Source organism: Pieris napi, chromosome 4, assembly GCF_905475465.1.
Source record: "Pieris napi chromosome 4, ilPieNapi1.2, whole genome shotgun sequence".
NCBI classification, from domain to species: Eukaryota; Metazoa; Arthropoda; class Insecta; order Lepidoptera; family Pieridae; genus Pieris; species Pieris napi.
This window is the reverse complement of record NC_062237.1, coordinates 7,542,543-7,559,485: the sequence shown is the minus strand read 5'-3', so window position 1 is coordinate 7,559,485 and position 16,943 is coordinate 7,542,543. Positions and strand designations below refer to the sequence as shown.

The window sequence follows — 16,943 nt, the reverse complement described above, 5'->3', positions numbered from 1 at the left end:
AAACTTAAAACGAAAGACGAAAGATGGCGCCTTCCAAGCTGACAAGTAACTTACCTACTATGTACTACGCCACAGTTCAGGTGCTTATGAACTCAAATAGAATTTTAACCTAGTCTTATAAACAGGTCTAGATTAATATAATGATTAAATAATTACGTTAATAAAACATTCACCTTCCTTGAATAGAATTTATCGCATAACAGATCCCAAGTTCTGTGTCCATTGGTCTAAAATAACTGCAACACTCGAAGGGTTGGCCATTCCAAGTACAAAACGATATTATAGAATTACAGTCGCCTCGGACCTTAAAATAATAAAGTGTATAAGCTCTTGTTAAAAACAATTGAGGTTTTTTTAACAAAGTTGTTTTGTTTATTTGAAGATTCATGACAACCGAGGCTCCCTGTCCCCAACACATGGTGTTAATTTTTGGGTCTTTTTTTATTTTGCGACATTTTCTCTATCCTATGAGCATTGATTACTCTCAGAAAGACAAATCCTATTGAACAAAGCCGAGTATTGAACTTGACTGTTCACCTCGTTGTTGTAAATAAAGAATGCTTAGGGGCCTCATAGCCTAGCGGTCTTATTAAGTGGCAGCTAGGTAAGGGGTACCGGGTTCGATTCCCGGTTCGAGAGCAAGTTTTAATTTAATTTAAATTTGTTCTCGGCCTTTGGGAGGGTTGTGCGGTACCGGGCGAGTGCCTAAACCGTACATGGAGGACATGATCGTATTTCTAAGGCAAAAAGCACGAATGATAAAAATCTCATACTTGACGCTGGCTAATGCACAAACCGTGCCAGAGCCATTAAAAAAAAATGCTTAAAAAATACACTATATCTGAGGCTAATATAAAGTTGGCGTGCCACTGGACTGGATTTTTTAACCAACAGTGAACCCTCGTTACTTCTGAGAATATAAACATTATTAGTCTTATAAAAAATCTTACCAGGTTGACATAGTGGGTTATATTATGTTGAAAGCACTCTGGCAACGGGTCCTCGATGTTACAAAACTCGGTTGTATAATAAGCCGCCCCCTTGTAGTATGACAATTCCTTTAATACTTCTTCTATGTTAAAATCGTGATCTTTTCCCCATAAACTACAAAATAACTTTATATTTAGCTAAAGTTAATATACGCGAGTTGATAGAAAATAATATCGACGATAACTAAAATTTTTACTTGTAAACTGTTCACAATTGGTTCAGTGTTATATAAAGATGTCATAAATTCTACAAAAGTATTTTGAAAACTACACTACGAAATTTATTGCATGATTAGCTTCCGATCGGATATAGATTCAGTTACAATTTAAAAGTTTTTAAGCTTAGGAACACTTTCTATAAATATATAGCTACTACATACTAAATTAATATTATAAAGCTGAAGGATTGTTTGATTGATCATACTCATCTCAGGAAATATTGTTTTGAATTAAAAAAAATATCGGTTCGTTGCATTTATCGTGGTAAACTATAGGCTATATTACTTTTTAAGTTTTAATGCGACAATTTCTTTAACTCATTGAGAGCTTGTATTGTTCCGTAAAGTATTTTTTAATAAATGGCTTAACTAATAGCGTTAACAATTAATAAAATACTAAATCCGGCTATATTAGGTAGTAAAGCTACTAACCGATTTGAGATTTCTTCAATACTTGCATAACTTTCAGTCTCACAGACAACTATAGAAGGAAACTTAGTTGTCCAGTTGGTGTAGGTGGTCTCTACGACGAACGAAATCGGGTTGTTTATGTATGCATTGTATTGTGCTGCTATTAGAAGCGACGAACAATACCACGATAGACATACGAAAAACAGCCACAAAAATCTAAAAACATTGTTACAAAGTGGTAATTTTGTTCTGATTCGTAGAAAATATATATCACTATTTATTTTATTGCATTTACTCAATATACTTTAGTTATACAAAGTATTACTCAGGTAATTTATCATAAATTATTGATTTTTATAGATACACTAGCTGAACCGGCAAACCTTGTTTAGCTATATATATTATGGTAGCGCCGTCTGTCGGATCCAATGTAAATCATTCCAAAATCAACAACTACTAATAAATTAAAAATTAATTAAAATAACATTGTCCAGCGGACAAAATTGTGAATCTAAACCATTCCCAGATCCCCTTGAACACACACAAAAAATTTCATCAAAATCGGTCCAGTCGTTTGAGAGAAGTTCAGTGACATACACACTCACAGAAGAATTATATATATAAAGATAAAGGTTTACCTTTCAATTAAATGCCTTTTAGAATCACCTATAAATCTAAAACCGTGTATTGATGTAGTCTCGGGAAAACTTTTGATTCCATTCCACCATAATGCTAAATATTTGTTACCTTTTCTTGAAAACATTTGAACAACCTCAGACGGAAAATAACAAATAAATGAAAATATTTATAGCGCTTTATTTTATACCTAACCAAAAGTCTGAAACTCCAATTTCTAACTTCCATTTATAAATAATGAACCTTAAATTGCCTACTCGTTGATTTTATCTATGATATGGGAAACCAACATATGTTTTGTTGTTTATTCAGTACAAATAAAAATATCTCTATCTATCATATCTAAAAATGTGTCTATGAATTATATTTCGTGTTACGTTACTAAAGAATAATTAATTATAGGATGAATTAATGATTGAATAAATTACTAAACATACCTAATACTAATCATTATACAACTTTATTGGATACTTTTCTTTCAAGAACTCTATTAAAAATCCCACATTAAACAATAACGACCTTAAAAAACTTCTATTAAAGTTAGTATCGTATTTGCTACCATAGTTACCATGTTGATTCCAAAGAATGGTATGGAACACGTTGCTAACTTTAATACACGTTTTATTATAGGCTCGTAATTGTTTGCTGAAACACTTTTCAGTCGGCATTTTACTACATTAATAACATAAACGAATCAATTCTACGTCCTTTAAAATTGGTTTTCCACTCTGGACCCTTTAGGACCAGTGATTTCGTTCCAATATATCGGTCTGTATCGACTGTCATGATCGAATTGAGCGGGAGTGGAAGCGCCGCTCGCAATGCGCCGTTCACGTCGCCGTCGAATAACATAGTCTCTCATGAGCTTCACAGTATAGAAATAAACAAATTCCAATACAGATACAAAGCTGAAACCAGTTACGAAGCCGCATGTTGAGCCAATATTGCCTGCAAATACATACTATTTTCAAGTATTTACTAAAAGTAGTCACATGTTTGAGACTACTTTTAGCGAAGCCGTTCATATTCTTAGATTTTTTTTTTATAGAACGGGGAGCAAACGAGCACGAGGCTCACCTGATGTTAAGTGATACCGCCGCCCATGGACACTCTCAATGCCAGAGGGCTCGCGAGTGCGTTGCCGGCCTTTTAAGAATTGGTACGCTCTTTTCTTGAAGGATCCTAAGTCGAATTGGTTCGGAAATACTTCAGTGGGCAGCTGGTTCCTCATAGTGGTGGTGCGCGGCAAAAACTGCCTTGAAAAACGCTCAGTTGTGGAACAGCGGACGTCGAGGTGATACGGGTGGAATTTCGTATTCTGCCTCGACGTCCGATGATGAAACTCAGCTGCAGGTATTATTCCGTAGATTATCCGATAAATCTTAGATGCGTAGTTTTAAGTTTAAAATATTTTCGTATTTATTTTAAACGAGACAACTTACTTATCAGATCAAACCATTTCATGATAACATTCTGCCCGTAACAATCAGCTACCTCACTCCCGTATTTCACGTGCACAATGGAAGTTCCTGTAAAGTTTGCACCATGCCTGAAAAGGAGCGTTCAAGTATTACGTAACGCAATTTTTGGAGATTTTTGCCCCCCCCCCCCCCCAATGTAACGCGCCGTAACGTTTTGTGTACCCAAGTATAGTAAAACGTTTCGTGATCACCTAGTGACTCTTTACACCTAAAAGTTACCATTATGTGGTGTAAAGTACTGGAAAGTGGAAAATAATATTAACAATAACGCGTAATTCAATCCCCGTCCCGCATCGTAACGTTTTACAAAAGGACCCCCCTCCTCCCTAAATTCAAACGCTCCCAAAAGGGTTTCGAGACATTAATTTAGAAATTATGCATTTATGGGAATTAAATATGTAACTAATTAATCACAAAGCATTTACCGTATTAGATTATTACTCCATACTGTTTACACCTTATTTTTATTTAAAATTAACACCAAGGATCCAACAAAAAGATGCATAGCAACCTCTTTTGTTGCATATCTTGTTATGGTTACCCCAAAGAGTAAATATGTTACCATGAACGACGGCGTCAAACATTAGGTCCATGTATTATTTTGAAATGCTTGCTAATTAATATGGCCGGTAATAAAAAATCTGCTTTAATAACATCCGATTTCGAAGTATTTGGTAAAGTTCAGGGAGTGTTCTTTCGCAAACATACTCAAAAGAAAGCATCTGACCTTGGCTTGAAAGGATGGGTCATGAACACTCCGCATGGGACTGTCGTAGGCCAAGTTCAAGGTCCCCAAGCAACCGTTGACGACATGAAGGTGTGGCTTCAAAAAATAGGGAGCCCTAAATCCAAAATCGATAAAGCCACCTTCAGAAACGAAGGTCCTATCAACAACTACGCGTTTCGGACATTTGAGATACGTCGCTAATGCAAAAAACCGGTATTGTAATTCGCTATCAATAAATTATATAAACGAAATAGTACTTTCACTTACAGCCAGTCTATCTTGTCCTTAACCGGTGTCGGGTTGACGTGGTCCGGAAAGATATGAACGTTGGTGTAGTCGTAATTATAAGTGGTCTTTGAACAAGTTGGGTAACACATTGGACAGGATATACCTCCTCCTACTAGGTCGAGCTCCAATTCCGGTGGGATTTCTTCTAAATCTGGTCTGACAGTTGTAGATTGGGCTACGAAATTGGTAAAGCTTAAATAAATGTGTAGTAAAAAACAACTCCCATAGTAATATTTGTTAATACATCAATCTTTGCACAAAGTTTCTGAGAAATGCGTAAGGAAGCTATTATATTTTTGTACTTAAAAACTAGAGATTTAATGAATATGACTTGACTTTAGAGCAAAACAGGAATCAGCATACGCAAATGATAAATCGGCAGAACAAGATATAGCTTGATCGACAGAGACTGATATACTTCAACTGAAGGCTTCAAATGTCGTCATTTTAATTTTTTATTGATTTCTCTTAAAAGATAAAACTAAATAGCAGAACAGACTCGTACCATGGTACTTCTTTAAGCACGGCACATCTGTCAAATCACACGTCTTTGTGTTTCTTATTTTGGGCATGTTGAAGGGCGTGCAATTGCATTTTTCCATTAGGAAGGACATACGGCACTTGAGCAGACAATCGCTGTGGGTGTAAAACGGTAGATACGAGGATTCATCGAAAAATAAGCATTTGCGAAGCTTCAACGATACATGTTCTATATCCCGCGACGCTTCCGTAAAGGATGCTGATGCTAATACCTCCAACTAAAAATATATATGATTAATAAACAATTATTTTAAGACCACCTCTGCCTTGCGATTCTGTAACTCACTTTTCGAACACTCACAGCGGTTTTCGCAGCGGCGGTCGCGCTCAAATCAGTCGTGAAGCAGTCATTTTATGATTTGGCATTCTGATAAACAATAAACTACAAGCTCCCTCCTTATCAGGTGAGTTCGAAAAGTGAGTTACAGAATCGCAAGGCTGAGCTGGTTTCATAAGCCAGGACTTGACGCACAACGGACCAAATGGGCGTCTATGTGCTGACTACTGGTGCACACGGAGTATAACGGAAACCTAGGTTTGAAATAAATATCCTTTAGGATCGGCAGGCGCAGAAGGCTGAATTCTAGCTTGGCTATGAAAAAAAACAATAAAGAGCTTAAATATGTCTCCCCATGTGGTTATGTTACATACACCGCCGGTATTCTATACGATTTTTTAAGAACATATTTAGAGTAGGTAATATATAGAAGTTTTTAGTATTAATGTCTTCCTACTCACTTTAACATGTGGACTGACTATTTGCATTGAAAAACTGCCGCTTGGTGCATCAGGAAAATCATAAGCATCGGAGAACTGTAGCTGAAAATTTGCATCTTTATCATCACCATCATCAGTGGCTATTCAGCCCAATAACAAGCCTACAGGCATACTAGTCCAGCCATAAGTTCTAGTACAAGTACAAGTACAGGTTAAATGTTATTAAAATTTATACCTACATATTTATAAAGTCTTAGCAAAAATTTAAAAAAATATTCTATTCGAAATGGCCACCTTTGGCTTTTATACAGGCCTTTACTCTGTTTGGCCACGAATCTATGGGTTTACGCACTGTTTTCTCCAAATATTTTTTAAGAGACTCAATGTCGCCGTGTCGTTTCGGAGCAGGCCATGTCCTCTAAATCGGAGCATAATTTGAAGTCTAAAGGGTTGAGGTCTGGGCTAGATGAGGGCCAGTCTTCAGATGTTATAAGTCTGGAACGTTGCTTTCAAGCCAGGCTTGGGTAGTTCGTGCCTTGTGACTAGGTGCTGAATTTAGCTGGAAATTCCACGGTATATTTTTAAAAATTGTATTGCTCAGAGGTTTCACAATCCAAGACTGTATTTTGATACACTTTGTCTGAAGGTTTCACTCCTTTTTCATAAAAATGTAGTTTAGTGACTCCGTGAAAAGACACGCCCCACCATCACTAACGCGGGATATTGACCACGTTCTACCTTTCCGACCACTTGAGCAGCGTCTTTAGAACTGTGAGCTTACACTTTATCATTTTGCTTATTGTACTGTTCTTCAAATGAAAATTGTTTCAACGGTAAAGAGGATATTTCTGAGATTTTCACCTGTTTATCGCGACAGAAGGCGTTTTGATGGTTCCATTCTCTTTAATTGTAAAGATTGATTGAGGGAATGTCATGTGTATTGACGATGTCATGTGTAGCACCGAGCTTCAGCCCTGCGATTCTGTAACTCACTTTTCGAACTCACACAGCGATTTTCGCATCGGCGGTCGCTCTCAAATCAGTCGTGAAGCAGTCATTTTATGATTTGGCATTCTGATAAACAATAAACTACAAGCTCCCACCTTTTCACGACTGATTTGAGAGCGACCGCCGATGCGAAAATCGCTGTGTGAGTTCGAAAAGTGAGTTACAGAATCGCAGGGCAGGTCTTGTTTTATAATACGCTACAGAGTCCTCAGAGTCCCTCTTCATTACTCGCGATAAGATGTTTTGCTTCCTAATGGCGTTTTGACGAATTCTGGCTTTAACAGCATTAGCAGCCTATGTAGTTCTAACAGCACGCGGCCACACCAATCTTTTCTGGTCTTCGACAGACGAAGAGTTGTTGTATCAGTTGATAGTACGATGTACATACGAACATACGGCTGATACCAAGCTTTTGAAGTGTGTGGAATATGACCGACAGCTCCATACCCACTTTGTAGAAAGCGATCACTGCAGTCCTATTTTCTTAAACACCCCATTCCATATTGTAATTTGATAATGAATACGAAAAAATATGTGAAATGGCGCAAAATCGAAAGAAGTTTTTAAAATAATTTACGTGTTCCAAATTCAAAATAATTAAAAAGTTGAAAATTGAAAAGTTTTATGTAACACTATTTATGGCCAGACTAGTTATTATGTTTACTTTAAGAGAGCCGTGTTTTATTATATTCATGCAGTTTTTTAGAAAGTTCTCTTTATAAAAATGTTTAAATAATGCGCTATCGAATTACATTTCCGAATGCGTAAATAAAAATGCAACAAATTTATGTTTATTAAAATTGTAATAATACCTGAGCTCCATTTAAAGGTGTGTTATAGAAGAAGTCGTCATCCTCTTCTAAGTACAGTAAGACTTTTAATCCTTGGTCGAAATCAAAACTGGATTTGTTTCCATACATATACATATCAGTGCTGCGCGCGTCAGTACTTCTGTAGAATAGGAATGAGGTCGTAGATATAAATGTGTACAATATCTAACAATTTTGATACTCTAAGTTCAAAATCGAATACAATTTTACATACGGGCGTCAAACTTAGCGCTAAGTCTCTTTTCTTCAGCTCACCCTAAAGACCATAGTAATTGTCAATCCAATAATAAAGTCGGGTTATATACATAAAATAAAGAAAACTTATATACTGATTTACTTTAATACTTTCATAGAAAAATCAACAATTCGTAGCATTGCCGACTATAATTTTGGATATAGAAATCGAAAATATATATCTACAGAATTCACTCAATCAAATAGGTAAGGTAACAGAAAACTAAGAGTGATTAGTTTTTTTTTTTCATAGAACGGGGGCAGGTTTGGCAGAAGGCTCATCTGATGTTAAGTGATACCACCGCCCATGGCATTCTCAATGCCAGAGGGCTCGCGAGTGCGTTGCCGGCCTTTTAAGAATTGGTACGCTCTTTTCTTGAAGGACCCAAGTCGAATTTCTGCAGACTTATCAAAATTTAAAAACGTATGTATAGTAATGTTTCAAATTTAATAACCCGGTTGAAATTGTATACAATCTCACTTCTGCTAATACACTTATAAATAATTGAGTAAAAATGGAACCATACTCTTCAAACATAACATCTGAACTGCGAAGGTAGTTAAAAGTGCAGCAATATCCGTTCATTGTGAGGCGGAAATCAAATAATTTCGAGCATGGCATCGGATTCTGATTCCAAGAACATCGCAAGAGCAAGTCCTCGCATTTTGGGGTTAACTAAAACATAAACGTTACTTTAGTTGACAGACTAACAAATGTTGTGTAACTAACATCTTGTCTTGTCTTTGTCCGACATCAACATCAGCCTTATTCTACTTTAGTTACTAAATAATTTTAGTGATAATGCTAATTAATAATTGTTGGTGATACGAGCTGTCATGGCGAAACAAATTATCTAAACTTTACTAGACACTGTACCTAGATGTACATATCTACTGAACGTGAAAAGAATAATAATTGATGATGGAAAACTTAAATTAACATTACATTTTTCATTAACTCATTGACATCATATTCTCCGAGAGTTTGATGGAGTTCCATCACATCTACAATATTGGGATCCATTTGAAGATTGTATAGCAGTCCTAAACCAAATAGCATAGACAACATCTGTTTCTGATTGTACTTTTCGTTTCGTTTCTCTTTTAATCTGAAATTGATTTAGCCTCGTTTATAAAAAAAAAACGAAATCTAAACATTCGTTTAGATTTGTCTACTCAATTTTCTAGAAATTACAGATCAAACCACGACCTAATAGTAACATTGCACCATTATCACTTTGAATTCTCGTGAATGGTTATGAAGTCTTATGGTGTATATTTAGAAAAAATGTTGTTTTATTCTTCCTGTAATAGGTCATGGTAACTTAAAGGCTTCGAACCTAACCTTTTTCTTTTCACATTATTACAATTTGACGTCAGATCCATTGGCTAAAAAACCAATTGAAAAGCTTAAGCCATACTAGACCAAAAACACAATCATTCTGTTAGAATAGTCCTTAAAGCATATCCTTTTAATAACAAACCACTTTGAATTTAAGAATTTGAACTTAACCCTTAGTTAGATGGCCATTATACGCGTAAGTTGCCGATACCAAAACTTACAATGCGTTCGCCAATTCAGTTACTGCTCGCTTGCTAATTCTATTATTAGTACAAATCCCCACAGCTGGAAATATTATTTTATTGATTGAGATCCCTTCTGGTATCTGAGTGGTGACTAAAGGTGCCTGATAGTATCTTTGAAAAGTCATCCACACCAGGGACACCGAGCATATTAAAGCAGCTATCAATGTGATGGTCCAGATAGCTCTGAAATTAAGAGCTTTTTGAGATCTCAACATATACAACACGTGCGTTTTTTGCGTTAATAATGCGCCATACAAGATCGCGATTATTTTATTCCACAATTTAATGCAAAGAATACATAAATTACCTATGTTCAGAGATTATATGCACCTCATAGATTTGAATTAACAGATCTATAACAAATAATATATAAGAAACCGAAGCATTTAGAAAATTGTGAGTAATTTAGCACGAACCTGAAGTTCATAAACCGTGAAAGTAAAAAAACATATTTATTTTTATCCTAAATATAATAGTTCGGGGAACTAAGATATGTCGTAGAATTTCTTAATTATTTTTTCATAAAATATTAATAGAATTTTATATTATTACAGATTAAAGTAAGAGTTACCTTTCACTGGTACACAATATAATTATTATGTCATAATTTCAGACCAAGCTCTTAAAATTATATCATCGTAAGTGCGTCTCGAACGCTACTCTTACAACTTTCAACTGTAGTTAGTACCTACTCTTTCAAAATTTGTATTTATAATATTGACAACATTATCCATAGATATTACCAAATATATACTAACACTTTTAATTTCTTAAATAATACCTATAAGACAAATAGCGAGTCCGTTTATTATTAATATTTATAATAAGCTGGACTGATTAATAATAATCTAATAGATAACTTAAAGATTGATTCAAAATCAAAACATAAGTTTGTTATATAACAGAATATACGTCTAAGTACGTCGGTATAAAGATTCAATGTTTCTAAATGTACATTTAATACCAGTTCTCATCTCAGTCAAGGGCATAGATAGGTCGAAAAGAACTGACAATAAACTGCCTTCGATTTTTTTTAATATGTTCAAAAATAAGGTTTATTATCCCACCTTTTAACTTATATAATTAAAATCCAAATCACGTACTTCTCTATATGAGGTGTCCTTTCTTCAACTAAATGTTTGAGCCCTGAAATGGACGACTCTTTACAATACTCTTTTGTCACACTTCTTACACTTTCCAACAGCGTTTCTCTTTTAGTTGGTCGCATTGTCTTTTTCAATCTCTGACGATATAGATTGGCGGAGTAGTTTTGATTCATTTTTACTTGTGAAATCAGGAAATGTACTAGTTAGATATAAAGTTAACGATCAATTTATAAAGTCTAGTGTATGTTGTTAAATATTCTATTATAAGATAACATCGAGCTTTGATGAGGAGTTAAACGTGATTGATCGATTCGTAAAGATAATCATTATTATTGACAAATGGCTTTAGTTAGTTTAGTTTAGATTTTTCGTAAAAAGTCAAATTAAATGTTTTGTTTGGCTGTCAGAAATAAGAGTTTGTATGCTTTGATGCAGAGTTCCTAAGGAGAAGGCCAAAAAACCTAACAAAAAAATTTGTAACCAAGGATGTCGATATCAGTGGACCAATGAACGTTGTTCATGTTATTACTGACTAATAAGTGATTAGGCATATGTGCCTTTCAACCAACAATTGTTTATTCAATTGGGAATAAAGACAAGACCAGCGAGTGTCACGACACGAATTTTTGCAAGAATTGGACTTACACAAAAATTGCATTAAACACGTTATGCAAATCTTAAAGATAAAACAAATCACATGATTGACCATAACAAGATTGCGAGACAATTGCACCAGAATCTCTGATAAATCCACATTTAGTGCAAACATGTAATTGGAGTATGTATTATTGCTTATGCAATAATATAATTTGGCATCAGTTAATATATATGCAAACAATTAAAAACGCCTGTAAGCTTTAGGAGTTGAATTGTATGACATAATTATCGTTAGGCGCGTGTAGTGCTTTAGAGAATGCCAAGAGCACCTAATGTTCTGCGCTTATTTCCCAAAAAGGTTTTGGTATCGTTGATTAAGCATGACTGTGCATATTTGCTCAATCCAACTTTTTACTTGTAAAAGTCATTTCTTGCGATATAAGACATAACAGATACAATAAAAGTGTCGATGAACTTGTTTAAAATAATATGACCTAGTAGTGCGGAGAAAGGATACAACTTGCCACTATTAAGATCGCTTTTCGCATCAACAAATATCCGTATGTTTATGTAACTGTTGCATAAACTAATAACATCTCAAATAGATTGTGTCTCTCGCGATTAATTTCAACTGAAATTTTATAAAAAATATACGTCAAGCTCTCCTGTTGCTTCGTACCTGTGGTCTTTTGAAGAAAAAACGTGCGTTTTTACATACCTATTAAAAAATTTATAGCCATATTAATTCGCAATGGGATTGCTACCAGCCCATAACTGGGAAATAAATCTACTAAATATACATTATTACAATTTTGTGCTACTTTGTGAGGTGATTTCTATGAGGATTATAGCAGATAACCTGTTCAGTTGTCATGTATTATAGCGTGCATGTTGCTGTATACATAATTGTTATGAGTTAATGTAAAAGCTAGTTAGTTTGAAGCATATATAATATTTAGCTGCAAAGCGTTTTGTTGCACGAAAGCAATCACAATACTAGAGATACTATCAATATAATAAGCGCCGATAGAAATCTGTTTAGACTTTAGGGGTATGGCTCGAAGCTAGCATAGGTAAATAGATTGCTTTTGATTTTCATTTCCAAAGATCCTTATTCATAAAAACTATATCAATTTTATTGTAGTCTTTTAACTAAAGTTCTCTTTTGTTTTTTTCTGTCAAATTGTCTTTACATTGAGATGAAAAGAGATCGAAGCGTTTAGTTTAGTTATTTTTTAAGAATAAGAATAAGGTCTACTTTTTTATCAAATTAATAAAAACTATTTGTCATCTTTCAAATTTTTCTTTATCGTTTTAATTTTTTTCATGGTCTTTATTCTTAAGTCTTATCGTAAATATTTTGTACATTATAGTTCATTGGAATTTGTAATTGTAAGTCATCAAGTAATTATATTATTTCAGAATATGTGTGGTGAAGGATGGTCTGAGGTAGTGGGTGAAGCCTCTCACTCGTGTTTGTTCGCATTTACTCGCTGCGCCTGAGTTGAAACGCCATACAAATAAAGGTTTTGTTTTGTGCGATTTAGTGAAGTGATTTGCGCTAAGTAGTGCTAATAGGGAATAAGGTAAGGTATTTGTTTTTACTAACGCTTAGAAAATAACATGTAATGTTTATGTTAACTAATTATTTAGTTTTTAAGGAATTAAACATTTAAATTCGGAAATAATAATTAAATATTTTAGACGTAAATTTATTTAGATTCCATTCAAAATTGTTTCGGCTAGTAATTTTCATTTAGCGTAATAATTACTTATTAACTCATCGACATGAATAATTAATTGGTTAAAAATTAAAATACTTAATAAAACTTATTACAAGTGTTTACATATAACTCATTAATAACAATATAGTTGCGCATAATCATTCTTAAACTTAAATGATTTATTTTAATGGAATACCTATAATCTGTTGTATTAAAAGAAATAATTAAATATTTAGTTTATAAGGTCACTATTTCGCAGTTTCTGCTAAATTTAGGATGGTTCTCGAGTATTGACCAATGCGTGGTTTTGAAAGTATAATAGTAGTTACTACTGTAACCTTGAGCTATTGTTAATGCACTGACGATGATTTTAACATAAAACTACGATATAAAAATAATTGCACAACCCGGCGCCGGCGCAGATTTTAAATTTTATCGTTTTAGAAACGTGTTTTTTGTCTGTGGTCAGTAAGATTACCATATATCTTAGTATATTTATATCAATAATATATGATTAACAGAACACTTGTATTTTTTATGTCTAAACAAGGATTCAACACAGCTACATAGTTTAAAGTAAATCAAATCTGTTCTTAACGTTTATAGCGTAATGAACGACTCTGAGTGCGCCTGTAAAAGATTCAGAGATATCTAAAGTGTAGTATGGACAGTTTTCAATCATATTAAATATATAGGCATTACGAGTATTTTCATTAACCATATAAATTTGTCATTGCCAAATTTTTTAGCCAAGGTTGTTGACTTCACTTTAAATAGATCACTGTTAGCTTCTTCTAACAGTAAGTCAAGGTCAAGGTCACATTGACATGAGTTAAATGTTCATACGTTCGGAACGGTGAAATTTGTGGAAGTATGTATTTACAATGGGAAATTAAATATTTTAGTTATAATACGAAAAGTAAACAATTTTATAAGGAGTTTACTTTCTACTACTGTCGTATAATATTCAAATGCCAATAGCGGTTCAGATTCCTGTATGTATAATCATTTTTATTATTCTTAATAGTAGCTGATCAGCCTTCCGAGCCTCACACATGCCGTCGATATTTCAGTCCAAGTCATCCCGGTTTTCTCACGATATTTTCCTCTACTTTACAAGCGAGCGTTAATGCACTTAGAAATAAAATCCTGTGATCCACAGTCGTGATTCGAAAGCACGACCCCAGGATTGTGTTGGAGAGACGTACGCTTAGGCCACTAGGCCAACACTGCTGCTGTCTATAAAAATAAGTGTTCAATAGTTACATCCTTGAACAAATATTTTTTCAAAGATTCCCTTTGACACTCGCGCTAGTTAAAAGCCAAATGACAAGGTCGAGACAGTTTTATAATTCTAAGGGTCTGTTTCACAATGTACGGATAAGTTCTATATAAGCTCCAAATTAGCTATTTATTACTTATTGGTAGGATAAACACTATTGTTGCGTTTCACGACTGTCAGATAGCACTATTCGTCACATAAAGTCCATCATAAGTTATGAGTCCGATGAAGTGTCAAGTAGCACAATTTATCTTCCAAATAATTTATGTGTTGCATAGCTATTTGGTACTTTATCCATTCATTGTGAAGCAGACCCTAAATTCATTTTTTTTCTTTCCTTTATAGATACAATGCTTCTCAAATGCACCGTTTTATTCTTATCCATATGCCTCGTGGGGTGCTTTCCACCACCACACCCAGCCGTGGTGGCTGTGAGACAGTCTGAAGAACTTCTTCCACCACATTTGAAGAGTCCTGCGTTACGGAATCCCCATTTACAAGAAATACTTCCGCTGACAAGTTTGCTGCATCATGGAGAAAATGTGGTCAGTATTTTTATTTATATCCGTTTGAGGTAGTAATTGGGTATATTTGGGTTTCAGTATAGCCAACTATCGGCTCAAGTTTAATAAACAAGAGCCTTCCGTGTTCTTTCTCTTACTGCAGCATTATGACCGTTTTCATCTATCTATATTAACAATACTTCTCAAATATAATTAGAGTAAGGTCCATCTTATTACCCTACCCTATTATTTACTAATGTTGTATCAGTCCTGTTTGGATGAAATTTTAACTCCTAGAAAGCCATATAAATGTTGAATTCGAGTTGGTTTTTACGTCCTTTATTACGGTAAAATAAGTTTTGATGCAACCGCTATTAATGTGATATTTTGGACTGTAGAAACCAGACTTTATCAGATAAATTAATCATATACAATAAGTATACAAGATCCGAGTATCATCATAATAAATATAATTTAACAGGTATTCGAAAGAGAAGCGGACAACGTGTCACGAAGCGAGATCTACAAAATACTTACGCACGCCGGTTTTTTAAGAAGACGAAACTATTTACATCAATATAAACCAGAATACTTTGGTAACTACCCTCCCAGCCATGACTCTCCATTCTTACTTAACCCTGAAGCTCTACAATATTTATAATAGATGATACAGATGATACACCTAAATTTAATTCCTCTTTAGTTCCTTACCACCTTAAATAAACAATCATCATAAACTCAAAAATGTGTCTCGAATTAAAACGAACTCTAATGTAGCCTTAGACACTTCACTTATAGCTTTTGCAGAATACAGCGTTTGTTCAAAAAGAACATCACAAGTTGAATTTAATAATTAATTATAATTTCTGTCACACCTTTTTTAATAACTCCATTGTCCATTCTAAGCTCTAATAGCTCCTCAAAAATACGGTGTACCATAAATTAAAATAACTCTAAGTAATACTGGTTTCTATGAAAACTAAATGTTAAATAATTGTACATAATGTATAAATGTGATTGTAGATTAAGCTGTACAGAAAATAAAAAAATAAATTGTAAACGATTTATTTATTACAGTTCCTTTATGAATTCTACTATGCAATAAAATATAAAGCATTGTGGCCCTAACAACCATTTTACCTATTGCAATTTCATAATACACAAATCCTTGAACACTCATGCCCAGTAATCATGATTATTTCATTAATTATTTAAAGCGCTTGCACAACAGCCATTACTCTAATAACAGAACAAAGTAGCACTAATCATTGTTCATAGTCTGGAAACGATGCCTCTATCGTGTAAGAGACATTTTAGGGAGTATTGTAAAAATTGCACATTTGCCGGATTTGCATTGATTGCCGATGATACAAAACATTGGACTGAACGGTTAGTAGTTCTAATATATTCCTACCTACTATCGATATTTCCTACTCTCAGTTTCATACTTTGCATTTATTATTGAATATAAAACTATCGAACTATACTGAAAATTGACTGTACTGGTATAAGGCGCAGTAGACTGACCACATACTTTCTTGTTAAGAAAAATGTGAAACATACACGTGATAGACAAATGACAGATCAATGTGGAAATAGTCAAATTCCTCCCAAGTCCTCCTATTTCTATGCTGAACCGCTACTAAAATTTTATCTACTACGACAGATGGTTTTGGGTAGCACTAGTGGTGCTCTCGTGGTACGGTTCTGGGCTATTAGTACAATCAGCATGGACTGCATTTGTCAGCAATCCCATAAGCTTTGGGGTGGAAACGACATACACTGATTGGGATACAAAGATGCCCGCTGTTTATATATGTGAAACTTCTAACGATAATAGGATCTATGATGTTGCGGATACGTGAGTTCTAGCATACAAGTACCTTAGTTGTTTTTCTTAACACTTAGTATAAGTAGATACAATTTTTATTGAAAAAGTTTTAAGTGTATAAAACCTAGCCTTTTTGTGAAATATTTATATGAGTAGTAGACAATATCTTAATCCAATTTTGAGCAAGCCGGTCATAGACTTATTAAGGCGTCAGATTTCTGTATCTGTTACGTG

At 34.3% G+C, this 16,943-nt stretch overlaps 2 protein-coding genes across 2 annotated transcripts; one reads left to right on the top strand and one right to left on the bottom strand.

Annotated features, from left to right (window-relative positions):
• Positions 1-2,263: 2,263 nt before the first annotated feature.
• On the bottom strand, positions 2,264-9,899 carry LOC125048954 (sodium channel protein Nach-like). Its single transcript, XM_047647932.1, has 9 exons — positions 9,643-9,899; positions 9,026-9,188; positions 8,607-8,755; positions 7,828-7,966; positions 6,029-6,109; positions 5,256-5,508; positions 4,730-4,925; positions 3,697-3,803; positions 2,264-3,202 (listed from the first exon to the last, which is right to left on the bottom strand). Exons 1-9 carry the CDS (start codon positions 9,879-9,881, stop codon positions 2,964-2,966), a joined length of 1,566 nt encoding a protein of 521 aa, XP_047503888.1. The 5' UTR covers positions 9,882-9,899; the 3' UTR covers positions 2,264-2,963.
• On the top strand, positions 4,284-4,704 carry LOC125048955 (acylphosphatase-1-like). The gene has a single exon (XM_047647933.1). The coding sequence runs from the start codon at positions 4,358-4,360 to the stop codon at positions 4,661-4,663; it is 306 nt and encodes a 101-aa protein (XP_047503889.1). The 5' UTR covers positions 4,284-4,357; the 3' UTR covers positions 4,664-4,704.
• Positions 9,900-16,943: the final 7,044 nt, after the last annotated feature.